The sequence below is a fragment of the Hevea brasiliensis genome, chromosome 9 (genome assembly GCF_030052815.1).
Source record: "Hevea brasiliensis isolate MT/VB/25A 57/8 chromosome 9, ASM3005281v1, whole genome shotgun sequence".
Classification (NCBI taxonomy): Eukaryota; Viridiplantae; Streptophyta; class Magnoliopsida; order Malpighiales; family Euphorbiaceae; genus Hevea; species Hevea brasiliensis.
Genome location: NC_079501.1, coordinates 24,451,063 through 24,471,496, shown reverse-complemented (window position 1 = coordinate 24,471,496; position 20,434 = coordinate 24,451,063). Strand labels below are relative to the sequence as shown.

Below are 20,434 nucleotides of genomic sequence, written 5' to 3'. Positions count from 1 at the left end.
TTTTTTGTAATTAAAATATATTAAATTTAATTTTAAATTAATTTATAATATATTTAAGGAGTGTTCCACGGTAGTTTTAAATAGGTTTTGGGTTGAACTTTTATGGATGCCTTCATGCTTGCTTGTTTTGAGGCAAGTTATATTAAATTATTATTGTGATTATTATTATTATTGCCGATTTACTCTTTATTTTTAGGAGTAATAAAAAAATGTTATAAAAATAAGGTGTATTAATTTTTAGTGAATCAGAAATATGTTATAATACGTCTTGAATTAGCGTTTACGTGACCGGGAGTTATTGGCTGCTTCGCCCTGCCTATGCGAGTTTTGGCGGATCAAACTTCTTGATGATGGTTGGTTGCTTCCTTCTGTCATGCGAATTTGTGAGGTTTCAGGCGGATCTATTCAAAAAGCACTTTATGAGAATATGAAGTTTGAAATTTTTATAAAGGTTATGTTAATTGATTCCTAAATTTGAATTAAGTGATAATGAATTAAATATTATTTAATCTTATTTGGTTGGCAGTTTGCTTTAGTTTGTTTCTGTGAGCTTTTGCTTTCCTTCCTTGCTACCAAAAAGAAAAACTTCGACCCTTTATTTTTTGGGGCGCAAGTATTAAAAAGAAGAAAAAAAAAAAATCTGGACGATTGCATGATCGTTGGTGCTAATGTGAGTTTATAGCAGATAATTAAATTTCTTCTTAAAATGAAAAGAAAATTAGGGCAAGAAGACAAGCATCTGAAAAAGAGGAGATTAATTGATGGGAGTAAAATCGTGCATCAATGTAATGTTGATAAAACTGAAAATAGCAAACCATCTCCTATGCCAGCTTTCATGGATATTTTCAGATGTCCACATATTCATCATATTTCTTCGTCTCTAATGTCCACCTTACTTTGAGAATTAAGAGACACATAGCCCAGTCCTTCCCTTGAATTCCTTCCAATCTTCTCGCGGAATTCGATTTTGCCTTCTTCCTTGGCGTTTCTGCCAATTCCTCTGCCTTTATACCATCCATATCCTGCAAGCAACGCCGCGCCGAAACCCTCCACTGGCGCATCCTCGAACTCCTCAAGGCCGCAATCCTTTGATTGGATTATGAGATCGAGGTTCTTCATTCTCCTATGCGGCCATTCGTTCTCTTTGGGAGGTATCATGCGTCCATTTTGATTTTTCTTTTCAGAAAATTTCATGCTTTCTATTTTTTTTTTTATCTTCTTCTTCTCTGGCTTTTGCTTAATTGCCTTGCTGGGTCTTTTATACCGGCTGCTGAGCGAGTGAGCGTTCTTAGTCCTACATGGTTTTTGCTCATGCCAAGACCGACTCATAAGTTATAAAATTCGGATAAAAGCTCAATTTCTTCGCTAACGTCTAATTAGTTACTACTATATTATATTTGGAGCTTAATTAATACTAAATAAATTTTATTTTAAGCTCAATCCAGTCTAATTATATAGTATAATGAATTTTTTATTATTAATAAAGATTAATATAAAATTTTTTAGATCAATTCCAAAAAAATACAAATTTTAGGTATAAATTTTTTTTATTAATAAATAATTTTTTGGTAGCTAAGGGAGCAAAAGCTCAAGAACAAGAAAAAAAACTAAATAAAACTATGTCGTTTTATCCTCTCGGGTTTTATCTGACGCGTTTAGGAGCTAGCGTTCTTCAGTTCACGTCCTTGGTTCTCCGCCCATCAACGACTACGAGCGTATAAACCCATCCCTTCTACCTCGGTTCCTCTTCCCCATTATCAGAGCTTTTTTCGCACTTCTTTCGAAGTTTCTGTTCAGATCCAGGTTTGTTCCCTCTTTTGCTTGTCTCAATCACATCCACTCTGTTTGGTTGCTGCGAAGATTGAGGGGAAATTGTAAAGGGCACAGTTGAGAAATCCTATTTTATCTTACGAATTACTTATTTAGATTTCAATTTGTTGAGGAATTTTTGAGCTTTGGTTTAAGCCTGTTTTCCTCTTAATGGGATAATAAGCGTGTTGATTTTCAAGTTATCCCAAAATTTCAAGTTTGTTGCTATGGGACTTTTTTTTTATTTTTAAATCCGGTTTACTTAAGCTAACAATATCTTATATTCATTTATGTATGGAATTCATCAACTGTACCATTTGAACAGAAATTGCTGCTTTGATTTGTGAAAGCTATTAAAAATGATAGTACAGTGGTCTATGCTTAATTTTCTTTAACATAATTATTGGATATGGTGTTCTTGAGTTGAGGGAACAGTAAATTATTGCAGCTTCTTCTGGAAAAAAAATTGGTATCAGTCTGGATGATAGTATGAGAACGTAAAGTGTTGGATAAAAATATGTGATATTCGTTTAAGATGTGACTTAACCACAATGTTTTATGGGTGCAACTTGAGATAAAGAAAAGCTTCATCCTTTAAGGAAATTTTTTATAATTAATCAAAATAGAAGCATTCTCAGAAAGATCTTGTAAGAATTGCTCTGACCATTCTTGGTGCGAGAAAGAAATTTTAAAGCATGCACCATTCTATGAACATAATGGCAGTAAGTTGATTATAGGCAGTCATGCAACTGGATGTTTAAATTCTAGCTTACTCTGAGCTTATGCTTCACACATGTAATTTGGACAATTTTTATGCATTGCTTCATCATATGGCATGTGGCTTAAACTTTGTTAGTTTGTTTGATGAACCATTTGGATTGGCAAACAAAGGAAAATCTGTATGCAAAATTTTGGCAATTCTGTGGTGTTGCTTTGTTGGGGGGGAGGGGAAAGGGGGTTGCTTTGGGGGCCAATTGTCCTCAAAATATAATATTTCCTTGGCAACCAAATTGATTATTTTGGAATGAGGATTACGTGCTGTAATTTGACCTTTTTCTTCCTTAAATAATAGCAGTTAATACTAAAAAAATATGTGATTCTGATGGTATTGTACTGACTACTGTGCAGATATGTTGGTAAAATTTGATATTTGTAGCTGAATCATAATATGAATAAGTTACTGGATTTTGGAAGGAAAGCCCTTTTCTATGTGAGGGTTCTTTCTGGGTATGAGGAGCGTAGAATCCGAAATTATAGATTACAGCTTGAGAGGCGTCTCCAACAGGTCTGCTAATTATTTTCCTTTAATTTGCTGTGTTGCTGTGATAAATTTGTTGTCTTTTTAGAGTTATTAATATCTGTTCTTTTGATTTAATTAACCCTATTCTTTTTGTCAACTTTTCTGAAATTCACAGTTTCCAGTGTGTTATATTATTTTGAGTGGGAATTTCATTTCTCAAATCCTAATGATTTTTTTCAAGTCACGTTTGTTTTTTTGTGTGCACTTGCTTTCTGTTTAGGCACAAGAAAGAAAGGCAGCTTTGAGAAAGATCCCTGAGCAGGCTATATTATCAGATGTTCGCCGTATGGTTGAGGAGATGCAAACTTTAAACCGGAAGCTAGAAGAAACTGTAAGTATTGAATTGTTCGGTGTGTGATTGACGGAAAGGTCTTTTTATGAGTTTGTCTACTTTATGAAGAACGTTTCTTAATATGAAGTTCTAGTTGATCTATTTGTACCTGACAGATGTCACAAATTCTACCTGTCCAATATATTGTCCTTATGTTCCTTGTTGGAATGTAACTTACTAATAGATGAGATTTTACAAAATAGTTCCTAAAAAGTCATCTTCACTTATTTTCTTTAACATCTTAATACTAGCATCTCCCATTCCAGTGCAATTGGATTCAAGCTTACAAGTCCTGTTGTCACTTGGCATACATGGAGTGGCTTGTCTACCTAGGTATAGCTCTTCCTAGCTCAATCCTTATGGATATAGCTCTCTTTGGCTAGCCTATGGGTACACTTGGGCATGGTCCTTCTGAAGGAACGGAAGCGTGAAAAACACAAGTTTATACCATTGAATTTAAAAATTTTCACCTAGGGTCACATGCATCATGCAAGATTTATTTTTATCTATTTGATTTCAATGATAAACAACATATTAAAACTCTTTTAATATGTTTTTGGATCTGTATTTGCCATTTAAGATTTTAAAATTAATCAGATTAATTTTAGAACCCTAGATTAAATCAAGAACAAACACACTAACCTCTTGATGCACTGCAGTGTATTTGCGCCTTTGAGATTCGTCTTCAGGACACCAGATGTTGTCCCTCTAGCTTGTCCATACCAAGAACACCAATGACAGCCCTTGAACAGTTTCTAAAGCTTTTTCTATTATTTAGAAAATCAAGTTCTGCCTTTTAAGAGATTAAAGATGTAAACAGGACACTAGAAACGATTTCTAGTATTTTTAATTCAAGAGATTGCTTGTTAATCTCTTAGAATAGATGAGAGATGAAGAGGAAGAGAAGTGAGACTCTTGGGTGGCGGCACCAAGGATGAGGAGTTGCTGGTTATGTTATTTTCTTTTCATAACAACACTTATATAGTTAGGTCAACACATTATACCCTTGCCACATGTCACCATCTGATTGGTTCTAGGTTTAATTGACCCAATCACATTGTGCCAAGTGTCAAACCTATATTTAATCTTAATTTTAATCATCTTACATGATTAAAAAACATTTGGCAAGCTTATGTGTAATGCCATGTGTCACCATCTCATGGTGCCACATGTCACCCTGTGAAATGATCAAAATGCTCCTGTGTTTTAATTTTGAGTTCTTAACCCAAAATAATTATTTCTCTTCTTCTAATCAATTTATATCAAATATAAATTAATTAATTAATCTCTATTAATTAATTTCTCATTAATTAAATTCATATTTAAACACTTTAAATATAAATTTAACTATACATCCAATAATCTAGATTTGGTTTCAAGTCATGCTAGAGACTTTGCAATCTAATTGCAAACCAAACCTATTTAATTAATCAATTAAACTCTTTAATTAATTAATTAAATCATATTTAATTAGGTGATAACTTGTGTATGTGTGTGACTTGCTAGGCTCATCACTAATTGGCAATGAGATATGATATCAACTCTTAATATCATCAGAACTCTTTATTACCATAAATGATTTCTCTAAATCATTTTATGCACCTCATAGCATGCCATGGCCACCTAATTAGTAATAAGGTTTACCTTAAATGAACCTATAATCATATTTTACCATGCACTAGAATCTCTCTGTTACAAAATCCCAACTCAAGCTGGAGTCATGATTTATGTCAAATTCCATTTGCTATGAATATTATGTTCTCTTTTAATTCCAGTTCTTGATTAAAAAGATTTTCTTATCAGAAACTATTTTCTGATTAAATCTATCTGTCCTGGCCAGGAATTTGAAACATCAAGAATAATTAAATGAACATAGAATTTTATCTCTATTTACTTAGAGGAACAGATTCCATTTTGATCAATACCTACCTCCGTATATAACTAGTAGGAGCAAACACATGCCCATATACCCATACACAGTACAAGTATGAAAGCAGTATCAAACTTAAACCACCTATATACAAGATAACTGTGATATCTCAGGTCTAAAGATTATATGCACTGATATGATTTATGACAATGCATTGACAAGAGTAAACTCCATGTGCTTGTCATAAGTGTCACTGGTTCGGCCTACTTATCTTTTATAAGCGCCTATCATGTTTGTCATATGGCATGAGACTCACCATTTCATCTTATTTATATCTCATATAAATAACTTGGGAACAAACATGAATACAATCTTTCTGGATAAGTCATGTCCTTATTGTGAAGTATCCTCGATTGTGAAGTATCCTCGATTGTGAACCTATTCATGATACTTTGTACTAGAAATACTGTCACTCATATTCTTAACAACTTAAGAATATAATTTCTAGCAAAATATTAATGGACCTTTTCTATTACACATAAATATATTATGTAAACGGAAAAGTGAAAATGCCTTTTATTAATAAAAACATGTACAAGATACATACTAAATGATATGCTCTAGGGCATACTACTAACAATCTCCCACTAGCACTAGAGCCATTCATTACAATATCTTAGACCCATCTTCTCAAGATGTCGGTCTAGTTGAGTCTGTGACATAGGCTTAGTGAACGAATCAGCTGGATTTTCGGCTGATGCTATTTTCTGTATGGCTACATCGCCTTGTCCAACTATTTCTTTGATAATGTAGTAGCGCCTTTTATGTGTTTGGATTTCTGGTGAGACCTTGATTCCTTAGCCTGTATGACTGCTCCATTGTTGTTACAGTGTAGTGGAACTGCTGACTCAATGGAAGGAACTACAGTAAGTTCTATCAAGAACTTCTTTATCCAAACAGCTTCTTTTGCAGCATCTGATGCAGCAATATACTCAGCCTCGGTAGTGGAATCTGCAGTCGTGCTCTATTTGGAACTCTTCCAACTGACTGTACCTCCATTACAAATGAACACATATCCAGAGGTAGACTTTCTATCATCGATATCTGATTGGAAATCAAAATCAGTATAACCATCCAATTGCAAGTCTCCACCTCCATAGATCAAGAATAAATCCTTAGTTCTTCTCAAGTACTTAAGGATATTCTTGACAGCTATCCAGTGTTCTAAACCTGGATTGTATTGATACTTGCTAGTCAAACTAACAGCATATGCGAAGTACACAACATTGCATACATTAAGCTTCCAATAGCCGAAGCATATGGAATCCTAGCCATCTTATCTCTTTCTTCAGGTGTCTTTGGAGACATCTCTTTAGAAAGGTGGATACCATGTCTCACTGATAACAATCCTATCTTAGAATCAAGCATGTTAAACCTCTTTAACACCTTTTCCAAGTATAGATTTTGGGATAAACCAATTATTCTTTTCGCTCTATCTCTATAGATGCGAATCCCAAGAATATAGGTTGCTTCCCCAAGTCTTTCATGGAGAATGTATTTGACAAACATACCTTTATAGTTGTCAACATACCTGTGTCATTACCCATCAACAGTATGTCATCCACATATAAGACAAGGAAAGTGATAGCACTGTCACTAACCTTCTTATATATACATGGCTCATCCTCATTTTTAATAAAACCAAAGGATTTAATGGCTTCATCAAAACAGATGTTCCAACTCTTCGAAGCTTGCTTCAACCCATAAATGGAAAGCTTTATCTTACATACCTTGGAACCATCTTGGGATTCAAAACTCCTAGGTTGTTTCATGAAAATATTTTCTTCAATGTATCCATTGAGAAAAGCTGTTTTGACATCCATCTGCCAAATCTTATAATCATAGTATGCAGCTATTGTTAATAGAATCCTAATTGATTTAAGCATGGCAACAGGCGAGAAAGTCTCCTCATAGTCGATTCCTTGCCTTTAGCGAAACCCTTTCGCTATTAGCCTTGCCTTATAGGTCTCTACCTTTCTATCAAAATCAATTTTCTTTTTGAAAACCCATTTGTTCCCGATAGGTACAATACCTTCAGGTGGGTCAACAAGATTCCAAACTTGATTCTTATACATGGAATCAATTTCAGATTTCATAGTATCAATCCATTTTGAAGAGTCTATATCTGATATAGCTTCTTCATAGGTAAGTGGATCATCTTCATGATCTACTTCTTCATGAGTAGGCAACTCTTGTTCTTCTTCATAAAGGAAACCATATCTTACTGGTGGATGAGATACCCTGGTTGTTCTACGAGGAACAGCTGTAGATGTTTCATCAATGGGTGTAGGTTGACTAGATGGATCTATATCCATCTGATCTGTTGGTTGGTCAGAATTTTCTAATTCCAGCTCTATTTGCCTTCCTTTGCCTCCTTCTTGAACAAACTGTTGTTCAAGAAATGTGGCATCTCTACTCACCACAACCTTTTATGATGTAGGCAAATAAAAATAATATCCAAAACTATCTTTTGGATATCTAACAAATTGACCCTTTTCTGAACTGATTTCTAATTTATCAGTGTTCAGCTTTTTGATATAAGCTGGACAACCCCAAATCTTAACATGCTTAAGACTTGGTTTTCTTCCATGCCATATCTCATAAGGTGTGGAAGAAACTGATTTTGATGGAATCCTATTCAGAATATACAAGGCTGATTCTAATGCAAATCCCCAAAAGGAGACTGGCATATCAATATAGCTCATCATACTACGTACCATATCCAGTAGGGTACGATTTCTCCTTTCAGATACACCATTCAGCTGTGGCGTTCCTGGAGGAGTCAGCTGGGAAACAATGCCATGCTCTCTCAAGTATTCATCAAATTCAGTACTCAAATATTCACCTCCACGATCTGATCAAAGAGCTTAATACTCTTTCCTGTTTGATTTTCTATTTTAGATTTAAATTCTTTGAACTTTTTAAAAGATTCATGTTTGTATTTCATCAAATACAAATATCCAAACCTTGATTTATCATCAGTAAAGGTAACAAAGTAATGAAAATCGCCTCTAGCCATTTTCTTAAATGGACCACATACATCACTATGTATTAGCTCCAAAATATTTTTAGCCCTTAGCCCTTGTCCAACAAAAGGTGATCTAGTCATTTTGCCCTGAAGGCAAGATTCACAAGTTGGAGTAGGCTCAGAGCCCAATGAGAATAGAATCCCCATTTTCTCCAATTTTGCAATCCTATCTTCTGCAACATGACATAACCTTAAGTGCCAAATATATTTTGAACTCGAGTTGGTTTTCACCATGGCATTGCATTCTTTTAAATTGCTATACTCTGGGCAGTTCCTTTTCCAGTGCCCATCCTTCTGGCAGTGGAAACACTTTCCTTTGCCTCCATCAGCTTTAGTCTTCCCTTTCTGTTTAACTATTTTCTTGCAAGGACCAGGAATCTGAGGTTTCTTTTTCTTATTGCCCTTCTTCTTGTTGGACTTTCCAGCAGAAGAAGATACAATCAAAACTACCTCTTTTCTTTTATTGCCCGGCATATTCTTTTGGGCAATAACCAGCATGTTGAGTAAACCAGCTAAGGTGCATTCCTGTTTAGTCATATGGAAATTTGTCACAAAATTCCCAAAAGACTCAGGAAGGGACTGAAGGATCAAATCCGTCTGTAGTTGGAAATTCACGTTGAAGTCAAGATGTTCCAGCTGCTCAATCAGCCGAATCATCTTGTGGACATGATCCCCAACATTCTGTCCCTCAGACATTCTCATGCGGAACAGCTGTCTAGATATATCATACCTAACATTCCTGCTGTGTTCACCATACAACTCTTGTAGGTGAAGGAGAATCTCACTCGCACTCTACATGTTCTCATGCTGCTTCTGTAACTCATTACTCATGGAAGCAAGCATGTAACATTTAGCTCTCATATCATGCTCCTTCCACTTGTCCAAAGTTTCATGTTCCTCTTGAGTGGCCTCAGGAGGTAAGAGACCAGAAACATTTGAATCTAGAACATATCTTATATGTTTAAGGTTCAGGACAAGTTTCAAATTTCTTAGCCAATCAGACAGATTAGGTCCTGTCAACCTATTGCGATCAAGTATGCTTGCAAAGATATTGGATGGTAGTGGTTGTTCTATGCTCATTATTATCAGAAAATTAACCGCAGAAAATAACCAGATTAATTAGTAAATGTATCAAGTAATTAACCAAAATGATTATGGTCTTTTAATCAAATTGGTCCTCCTACTAACTTAGCGAATCCTACACTTCCAATGTAGAAAACGAAAATCCTAGTTGGATGGATTTCTAGTGGGTGATTGAATTCTTATAATTCTATTGATCATTCTCAGGTACATCCGTTATTGGAATTACAATAAACTATAAGTGAGCAACTCCTTGCCCATCACATCTCATGTGAGGTTCAATCCTTTACCTAGCCCCTAATGCTCAAAATCTCAGGTACATCCATTATTGACTTATCTTGCATTAGTTAAGTTGATCCCATTGAGCCAATAATTATGCAAATAATTTTAATGTCCTCAGGTACATCCAATATTGGCTACCAAACCATTTACATATTTACAACATCTCATGCTTAACAATTATTCTTAAGAAAATCTCTTAAATTAATTGCATCTTATGCAACTATTTAAAATTTCTTAAAATAATTGCCCTAATGGAGGGCTCATTTATAATTACTTTAATTATGCATTTCCAACTTAATTATTTGTTTGGAAGATTTTATGGTCATCCTAATTACTATTAAGGTCTCACTTTGCACATTATCCACTTAGCATGCATATATCATATAATTGCATACATTCCTATGCATCTCATGCATTCATGGATAAGCAGTAAATATGGTATGATCATGGACTTTCTAAGGGATTCAATTCTGAGCCACCAAGAATTGAATCAGGGCATTCCTAGATGCATTTCATTTATTCATATTACAAGAGTTGCTGAAGGAGTACATAATCAACAATTGATATTGAATTCCTTCCACTGGTCCCACCAATGCTGTTGACCTCCTTGATCTTCTTGCAATCCATTATTACATAGTAATCCTTGGCATACCAAGGCGAATTTACAAGAACTTAAATAAATGAAATTATAACCCAAAAATTATTACAACCTTAATAATACATGCCCAAAATAAATTAAAATTAATTAATTAATTTACAATTCCAAAGAAACATAAAAGAAATAAATCCAATCACATTGGTCTTTTATAGTCCATGATCATTCATCATGCATATCACTATTTAACAATTAAATAAAATATACATACTTAAATTAAATTGAATATCTCATATTCAACTTAAAAATCCATATTTGAATATGATTCAAACAAATTTAAAAATTCAGATTTGAATCACATTCAAACAAATTTAAAAATTTATATTTGAATCACATTCAAACAACATTAAAAAAATTCAGATTTGAATCACGTTCAAACAATTTTTAAAAAATTAGATTTAAATCACATTCAAATAATTTTTAAAAATTCAGATCTGAATATTATTTAAACAACTTTAAAAAATCAGATTTAAATATGATTCAAACAACTTTAAAAATTCATATTTGAATCACATTCAAATAACTTTTAAAATTCAGATTTGAATCACATTCAAACAATTTTTAAAATTCTGATTTGAATCAAAATTTAATTGTGTGATTAAAATTCTAATTAGACAATTTAATTAGACATAGGATGAGCTTTTAGATCATACAACAATTCAAAATTAAAAAGCCAAACCTTGAGCCACCCATGAAAGCCAAAATTGGCGCACCAAAGATGGTGTTCTTCAAGCATACCGCCACACATCCATTGCAACCAGCAATGGATAAATCATCTCATGATCAAAACATACAATTAAATCATATAATCAACAATCTAAATGGCAAATATAGTGGCTCTGATACCAATTGAAGGAACGGAAGTGTAAAAAATACAAGTTTATACCATTGAATTCAAAAATTTTCACCTAGGGTCACATGCATCATGCAAGATTTATTTTTATCTATTTGATTTCAATGATAAACAACATATTAAAACTCTTTTAATATGTTTTTGGATCTGTATTTGCCATTTAAGATTTTAAAATTAATCAAATTAATTTTGAGACCCTAGATTAAATCAAGATCAAACACACTAACCTCTTGATGCATTGCAGTGTATTTGCGCCTTTGAGATTCGTCTTCAAAACACCAGATGTTGTCCCTCTAGCTTGTCCACACCAAGAACACCTATGGCAGCCCTTGAACAGCTCCTAAAGCTTTTTCTATTATTTAGAAAATCAAATTCTGTCTTTTAAGAGATTAAAGATGTAAACAGGACACTAGAAACGATTTCTAGTATTTTTAATTTAAGAGATTGCTTGCTAATCTCTTGGAATAGATGAGAGATGAAGAGGAAGAGAAGGGAGACTCTTAGGTGGCGGCACCAAGGATGAGGAGCTGCTAGTTGTGTTATTTTCTTTTCATAACAACACTTATATAGTTAGGTCAACACATTAAACCCTTGCCACATGTCACCCTTTGATTGGGTCTAGGTTTAATTGACCCAATCACATTGTGCCAAGTGTCAAACCTATATTTAATCTTAATTTTAATCATCTTACTTAATTAAAAGACATTTGGCAAGCTTATGTGTAATACTATGTGTCACCATCTCATGGTGCCACATGTCACCCTATGAAATGACCAAAATGCCCCTGTGTCTTAATTTTGAGTTCTTAACCCAAAATAATTATTTCTCTTCTTCTAATCAATTTATATCAAATATAAATTAATTAATTAATCTCTATTAATTAATTTCTCATTAATTAAATTCATATTTAAACACTTTAAATATAAATTTAACTTATACTATACATCCAATAATTTAGATTTAGTTTCAAGTCATGCTAGAGACTTTGCAATCTAATTGCAAATCAAACCTATTTAATTAATCAATTAAACTCTTTAATTAATTAATTAAATCGTATTTAATTAGGTGATAACTTATGTATGTGTGTGACTTACTCGGCTCATCACTAATTGGCAATGAGACATAATATCAACTCTTAATATCATCAGAACTCTTTCTTACCATAAATGATTTCTCTAAATCATTTTATGCACCTCATTGACCATGGTTAACACCTAGCATAGCATGCCATGGCTACCCAATTAGTAATAAGGTTTACCTTAAATGAACCTATAATTATATGTTACCATGCACTAGAATCTCTCTGTTACAAAATCTCAACTCAAGCTGGAGTCATGGTTTATGTCAAACTCCATTTGCTATGAATATTATGTTCTCTTTTAATTCCAGTTCTTGATTAAAAAGATTTTTTCATCAGAAACTCTTTTCTGATTAAATCTATCTGTCCTTGCCAAGAACTTGAAACATCAAGAATAATTAAATGAACATAGGATTTTATCTCTATTTACTTAGAGGAACAGATTCCATCTTGATCAACACCTACCTCTATATGTAACTAGTAGGAGCCAACACATACCCATATACCCATATACAGTACAAGTATGAAAGCAGTATCAAACTCAAACCACCTATATACAAGATAACTGTGCTATCTCAGGTCTAAAGATTATATGTACTGATATGATTTATGACAATGCATTGACAAGAGTAAACTCCATGTGCTTGTCATAAGTGTCACTGGTTCGGCCTGCTTATCATTTATAAATGCCTATCATGTTTGTCATATGGCATGAGACTCACCATTCCATCTTATTTATATCTCATATAAATAATTTGGGAACAAATATGAATACAATCTTTCTGGATAAGTCATGTCCTTATTGTGAAGTATCCTCGATTATGAACCTATTTATGATACTTTGTACTAGAAATACTGTCACTCATATTCTTAACAACTTAATAATAGAATTTCTAGCAAAATATCAATGTACATTTTCTATTACACATAAATATATTATGTAAACGGAAAAGTGAAAATACATTTTATTAATAAAAACATGTACAAGATACATACTAAATGATATGCTCTAGGGCATATTACTAACACCTTCATGACAGTCCACAGGTCTGACATCTTTGGTTTTACCCACCATGCTTTTATGTCCCAAATCTATGGCCATTTGGCCTTACCCCTCTAATGCTAAGAAGAGAAATGATTTCCCATTAAATCTCTTATGGGATCACCAAACAATATTTATCATTGTTATTAAATTCGGACTGACCCCGAATCTGTCTGGATTTGTAATTTGACCGGACAAGGAAATGACCTAATGTGACCTGTTTGACTTGGTCAGTCCGACCAGCCAATAGGAGCAAAATTTTTTTAATTGTTGGTAAGGGAAATTGAACCCAAGATCTCATAAGAGATTTTTAAAGTCAACAAATTGAGCTAACTTAATAGTTATATATTTTTTATTTCAAAATATATCTCTTTTATTCCATAATAATTATTATCACAAATTTTCCTTATAAAATTATTTTATGTCAATTAAATTATAATACAAAAATGTATTAAAATTATTTTATTTTTTTTACTAAAAAAATTATCTTTCTTTTATTTTTATATTAAACAAAGTTAACAGACTATGTATACAATATTAGTAATTTTAAATTTTATATCTTAATAAAAATTTTTAAATAATTTATATTAATAAACATATTTTATTTCATTGTTTAATAGTATTTAATAATTTATTTCTAAAATAACTTAATAAACATTGAAAATTTAATTAAGGATAAGAAATTAGTTAACCTTTAATCCACAATAAAGCTAAAAGATAATCAGTTTTGGTCAACAAACAAAGCTCCATTTCTCTTTAACCTTTGCAAGCAAACTACTGTATATTTTTATTTATACAATAATTTTTATAAAATAATGTATTTTTTTTATTTTTTAGTATATATAATTAATATTTCATAAATATTAAAAGGATATTTACACATTTATAGAATTTGTTATATTTTACTCATAATATTGAAAAATTTTGATAGTAATACTTAAAATTGAATATTTATATGTAAAATTTAAAAAATCATTAAAATATATGTAAATATAACCTAATAACTATTAAAGTTTGATTTTAAATAATTAAAAATTCATTAATTAGATTTATTTATACTAACAAGCATTATATTTAAGTTTTTAAATTAATTTGTATGTATAATTAATTTTTTAATGACCTATTGATCCATAGTTCCGATTCCTTTGCTGTGTCGACCTTCAGGATAGCTTTAATAAAGTTGATATTTATAAAGAGGAGTTTGTGTTACACAATGATTGTATAAAACAATACAAAATACAAGTTTACAAATATTTAATTGCCTTGCATATGAGAGAAAAAGCTTCTCTATTAAGGTACTAATGCAAATCTCAAGAACGATGCCTTGAAACCCACAAACAGAATTGGTTTATAATCTCAAGAACGCCAAAATCAAGTTCAAACACCAAGAAATGCCTTGACCTATCAATTATAGAGAATTGAAAATCAAGATAATTCAAAGATAAAATTAAGAATTCTTGACCCAAAGTTTATAATCAAACAAGAACCAAGAATATCAAGATTGTTAAACCCTACAAAATTAATCACTCTTGGAGAATTTAGTTTAGTTCAAAAAAGAACTTAGGAAATAATCCATTTCTTGTATTAATTTAATCTAAAGTAATGTTCTCCTGAAAAAATATTAAGTTAGCCTTATATATGCGGTTGCAATCCCAAATCCCTAAACTAAAAAAAAAATAAAATAAAACCCTAAAAACTAATAACAAAAAACTAAAGTGGGCTGCACTCCTACCTAAGGCCAAAAAACACATAAATAAAGTTCAAAACACATAAATTTGATAAAAAATAATTAAATAAAACCATTCAGATCTGTCCTAGATATTAAAAAAAAAATATACTAAATTTGCTTAGAAAACCATCTTCCACGCAAACTGTCCTAGATAAAAAAAAAAAAATACTAAATCTGTCCAAATATTTCTTTATCATTTTCCACGCAAACTTGGATCAAATTAAGTCACTTCTCATCTTCTTGTAACTCCAATTTATTGATTGTATCTCCATATTCAACTTGTTGTGCAACTTTTCCCTCAATCAACTCTTGTAACTTCCTCACTCTAGTCCTTGTGATTGGAGCTTTCTGTGCAATTACATATTGAATCATCTTACGAACATTCTTAGGATCTTGTTGTTCTTGTTGATTTCCATTAGGCACATTGGTCTTAACAACGTCAACCTGATAGGCCAGGATTCTTGTCTTTCTGTTCCACCTAGTGCTCTCGAATATGTAGCATGGGTCAGGTTTTCTGTTTATAGGATGAGAAATAGAGCAAGTCCTCAAGAGTCCATAGGCCAAAGACAAGGCAGGCAACACCTCAAAGAATGGATTTATTGCATCCTCTTCCATATTTTTTTCTTATTTTCTTCTGTTAAAAAATGTACTTATCTTACTGATCTTTGAATCAAATGTCTACTCCAAAGTTACATGTAATTAACAAGAAAGTCATGAGGCTTTCTCTGTATGTGGGATTCTTTCATATGTTGAAATATTATCATGTTAATGTGCAGGAGGCTGCCATTGAGGAGTATTTTAAGCCAATTGACAAGGAAGCTGAAATTATAATGAAGATGCAGCTTGAAGGGGAGGAGAAGACGATGAAGGAGATGATGAAGGCTATGCAAACACAGGCTTTGCTTGAAAGAGCTGAAGCAGAAAAAAATGCAAATTTACAAAGAGCTGAAGCAGAAAAAAGTGTAAATTCACATCATGAGGACAAAAACCAACAGAGCCAGCAGATGGATTCATCGACGTCCGCCAAGCAACATGCTCAGATGAGATGATTCCATTAATTTGGGGAGACTTAAAAGTAGATTTTGTTTTGTAAGTATCTCTCCTCTCTTTTGCTCAATTTGTTTTGGTTATGTTTTTGCCTTTCCGAGATCTGATACAATCATATAATCCACTTCAGCCGTTTGAATGATCAAACCAACGACTCATGTGATTTACATGAAAATTTTTACCATACAAAAGTAAATGGTTTTGCAAAAATTAATTTCCTGTGGTTGCAGAAAATGGCTTCTCAAGTCTCTCTTGTCTATGGATGATGGCCACTCGATTAAAATTGTGAGTTATACGGAAAGACGTTTCATATCCTCCTGTGATTATAATCTGTTTAGTGGGTTGCCTCTGCCTACTTGCAAATTGTTAGCAGTATTGAGTTTAAGCAAGGGTAGTGGAAGGGAAAGTTGAGCCACAGTGTTGGTTTATGATGATAAAAATTATTAAATGGGACCGTCCTATGGTCCTTTCTTTTTCGCATGCATGTGTTTGATGAAAGAAGTATATTCCATTTTTATTCAAAAATCTGTCTCCTAATTGAAGTGAGCATAATTCTATCCGAACCAAAACATTCAATTTGATTCGATTTTCAAAGACAAATTTTAGAAAAGTCAATCCGAACTGAATCGACAGCGTTTGGCTACACTAAATTAGGGATGTTTAGTACCAGCACCCCATGCCTCAACTTTTCTTCCGTTTGGCCATGCCAAAGAGGAAAGTGCCAAAGTCCAGAGAGCAAAGTCCTAGAGATGAGACCCAGTGCTGAGCACCTTAGCTGCCATCCACCAGGGCAACAAATCAGAAACAAGTTCTCCTAAATTCATGTTGTTTTCCTTTCCTTTGCTTTCCCTCTTTGACAAACACTCGCAAAATGTTCAGAATTGTTGTTGCTTTGTGCCCGATGGTGACATTGCTACTTTGTGATCGACAACGATGTTGCTGCTTCGTGCTTTGTTCTTTTCCAATCCAGGTTAACTCAAGGAAAGCTGTCAGTGAAGATAGCAGAGTGCACGTCGTTGATGGCAGGGCCGTAGAACGGTAGAGGTCCGTACTGATTGTTGTTTATGAACCCTGAACGACTATGTGGACCCTTAATCACAATCCATAAAGTATGAGCCCACGGAGTAATCCTCCATCAATGCCCATTTGCCACTTAATTACATTTCCTACACTTTCAAGGAGAAAAGAAAAATAATTAGTGATCACACAGCCTTGAATTATTTTGCTTCCTTTGTGTTGTGTGTACTGTAGCTCATCAAGTCAAACACATCTCTGTCCATCCGCCATGAGAATTTCAAATCACTAGGTCCCCAGCTTCTCAATTTTTCAATTTTTTTTTTCACTTATAATTCAGGGACCTATCGTAGTGGTTTTAGAAAAAAGGTTGATGAGAAATTTCAATTTCAATTTCAATTACAGCACCACATTCAAGCCGACCATAATACAGCCTTGTCTGCTTTCCAACTTTCTTTTTCCCTCTCTTTTTCTCATATATATATATATATCTTGAAACAGCTTTATTATATTTATATCGAATATTCAAATTGCACAATAATGGATAATCCTTTATTTATTTATTTATTTTTTCAAACACTTCAATTTATTCTAATTTCTTTAATCATATTCTCTCTTTCAGCGAAGATATTGTTGTTTTATTGTTAGCTAAGCACTGCATTGCCTCTTTCTAGACTCTCCAGAAGCCTTTCTCAAATAATAAGCTAAAAATTACTCGTAATGCTATAAGGATTTTCTTTTTCCTTTTTAATCTTATTGTCGATGAAAACATATTTAAAATCTCATGGAACAATGTTTTCTTTTTTTTTTTTATTAGTAATTTTTGAAGCACATACATTTTATTAATCTATAATCTATGTATGAAAATTATTAAAATTCAATTTTTTATTTTTGAAAAAAAAAATCTTAAAAAGACCTTTTAATTCTTCAACTATTGATAAATAGTCCCATCAACTCTTAAAAAAAAATGTAGTCAAATAAAGACTTTTTAATCCTTGAAATGATTGAAACAAACTCTTTATAACATAATTTTTAATACAATTAAATTCTATTTGTAAAATAATTTATAAGTTAACAGATCAATTTAAAAAATTTTAATTTTTAGTTACAATAATTTTTATAAAAAAAATTAAAATTTAATAATATTTATAAAATTAAATGATAACGTGCGATAATTACTTGATACATTTTGCCAAGAACGGGAACTTATTATTCAGAATTTTTTCTTTTTTATGGGATTTTATTATGAAATAAATTACAACCAGAGATAACAAATTACATAAGCGAGCATGAGGGTTAGTAATGTTTTATTTTGATTGATATAAACATCTATCACCTATACCGTAAGCAAGGCTGCTTCATCATTATTTTCTTCTTTATGTATAAACCATCCTTGAAGCAATTCTTTCAATTTCATAGACACTTATGTCCTACAATAAATTATAAAATATTATTGATTATGATGTTATACATTGTAAATGGATAATTCAGTATACCAAATATTTTATGTTTATTAATTTTAAAAATAATTAACATAACAGACTATTTTCATGGGCATCATCAAAATTAACTTTACCATTCAATTTGTATTCATGTGTTTATATCTACTAAATATTCCCAAATCAACTCCAATTACTTAATTCACTATATCTAACCTTTTTTTAAAAAAAATCTAATAACCGAAGATGTATTACTTATTTGATAGATTCATGTTCGAGTCTATATTTTTTTAATTTTTTATTAAAAAAATAATTTAAAAAGGCTTATTTTCAAAAATTAAAAGGAGAGAAAGAGTTGGTCTTGGATTTTATGGACACTAATGCAAAGATTATTTGGTGGGAGGAGAAATGCTTTGTAGATTGATTGGATTAGCACATGGGATAGATAAGATTTAGGATAGCTAAGGGAAGGGGAAGAGTCTAATATGGAATTTATTCTAATTCAACAATCAAATGATTCCTCATAATAAAATTCAAATTTACACACATAAAAACATGACCAATAATGGTTAGCCCTTTTACTTCAACAGTTGATGATATCCATTAAAAATAGGCATTGCTCATATATTTTTTTATTATATAGATTTAATATATTTGTAAAAATTAATTTGGACCCATTACAGTTGAGACAGACCCAAGGCCCAATAAAATGGTGGCATTATGATGTCTCTTCCCATGTACACATGTTAGGCAAATTCCAAGGCGCAGGCTTCATCAAATTAACCTAATTCCTAACAAATTCACCCACCTTCCAATTATTTTGGATTCTTATGGAAGGTCATAATTAAAATTTAATGTTTTCAAATTGGCTTAGGCCATCTATAAATCATTAACAATAATACACTAGAATTAATTAGGCTTAATTATTACAAAGGTTACTATACGTACAATTGCATAAAAATAAAATTAATATAGATCTCGGATTCATATGAAAATAAATTTTAATGAAATTCATTTGAAATTAACTATAATTTAACCTAAAAGAAAGAGGATTTCTGCTAATAGAAGATAATGAATTGTGTGTATGGTCTTTTAAGTGGAAGGACTTTATCTTTAGGTAAAAAGCTTGAAATGTGACTTTTTTTTTTTTCCTTCCTTCTCTTGTGGGGTCTGAATTCTGAAGAGAAAATGCATCCTGTCAATTGTGACTTTTGTGGCTTGTTTTTTAAGTAATTAATTAGCCTCTCCAAAAACATAATTAAGTATTAGATTAAAGTTGGGAGATTTCTTTATGATTTTCTTTTAGAGTAGTAACTCATTCTTTGGCCTCTTTAGAAATTTGTGTCTCCACAATGTCAAATCCTGATCACAGCCCACCATTGTTTTTTTTTTTTTTTTTTTTTACATAATATTATATGGCCCTTAAATTTAAGAAAATTATTTTCAATTTAAATTTCTTAGTTTCAACATGCATTAAGAATTATTTTATTTTTTTTATGTAATTAACTCCTATCAAAAATTTAATTTACAATTTCATAATTTTAAAGTCTATTTCAATGTCATTAAGTTAAAGTTTATTGATCAAATTAATCTATCTTTAACTAAATTAAGCAGTAAACTTAATAAAAAAATAAAATTTTCCTACATCATTAATATAAAAGGCTCTCGATCGAATTCAAACTCAAGGCTATGGGTGAGCATTCTGTTCAAACTGAACCGAATCAAATCATGAAAATTGAATTACATATTTTAGAAATCGAATCGAATAGCTCTATTTCGGTTCCGTTCGGTTCAAACCGATCGATTTTATTTTTGAT

At 31.9% G+C, this 20,434-nt stretch overlaps 1 protein-coding gene across 4 annotated transcripts; it reads left to right on the top strand.

Annotated features, from left to right (window-relative positions):
* Positions 1-1,012: 1,012 nt before the first annotated feature.
* On the top strand, positions 1,013-16,639 carry LOC110647825 (uncharacterized). Of its 4 annotated transcripts, XM_058153501.1 has the most exons (6): positions 1,620-1,803; positions 2,938-3,094; positions 3,330-3,440; positions 15,894-16,044; positions 16,078-16,206; positions 16,395-16,639. In XM_058153501.1, exons 2-5 carry the CDS (start codon positions 2,978-2,980, stop codon positions 16,164-16,166), a joined length of 468 nt encoding a protein of 155 aa, XP_058009484.1. In that variant the 5' UTR covers positions 1,620-1,803; positions 2,938-2,977; the 3' UTR covers positions 16,167-16,206; positions 16,395-16,639. The 4 variants fall into 4 exon arrangements, with proteins under 4 accessions (XP_058009483.1, XP_058009482.1, XP_058009481.1 ...); XM_058153500.1 differs by lacking the exon at positions 1,620-1,803 and adding an exon at positions 1,013-1,151 and having other exon boundaries at positions 15,894-16,206; XM_058153499.1 differs by having other exon boundaries at positions 1,612-1,886; positions 15,894-16,206.
* The last annotated feature ends 3,795 nt before the right edge of the window (positions 16,640-20,434 follow it).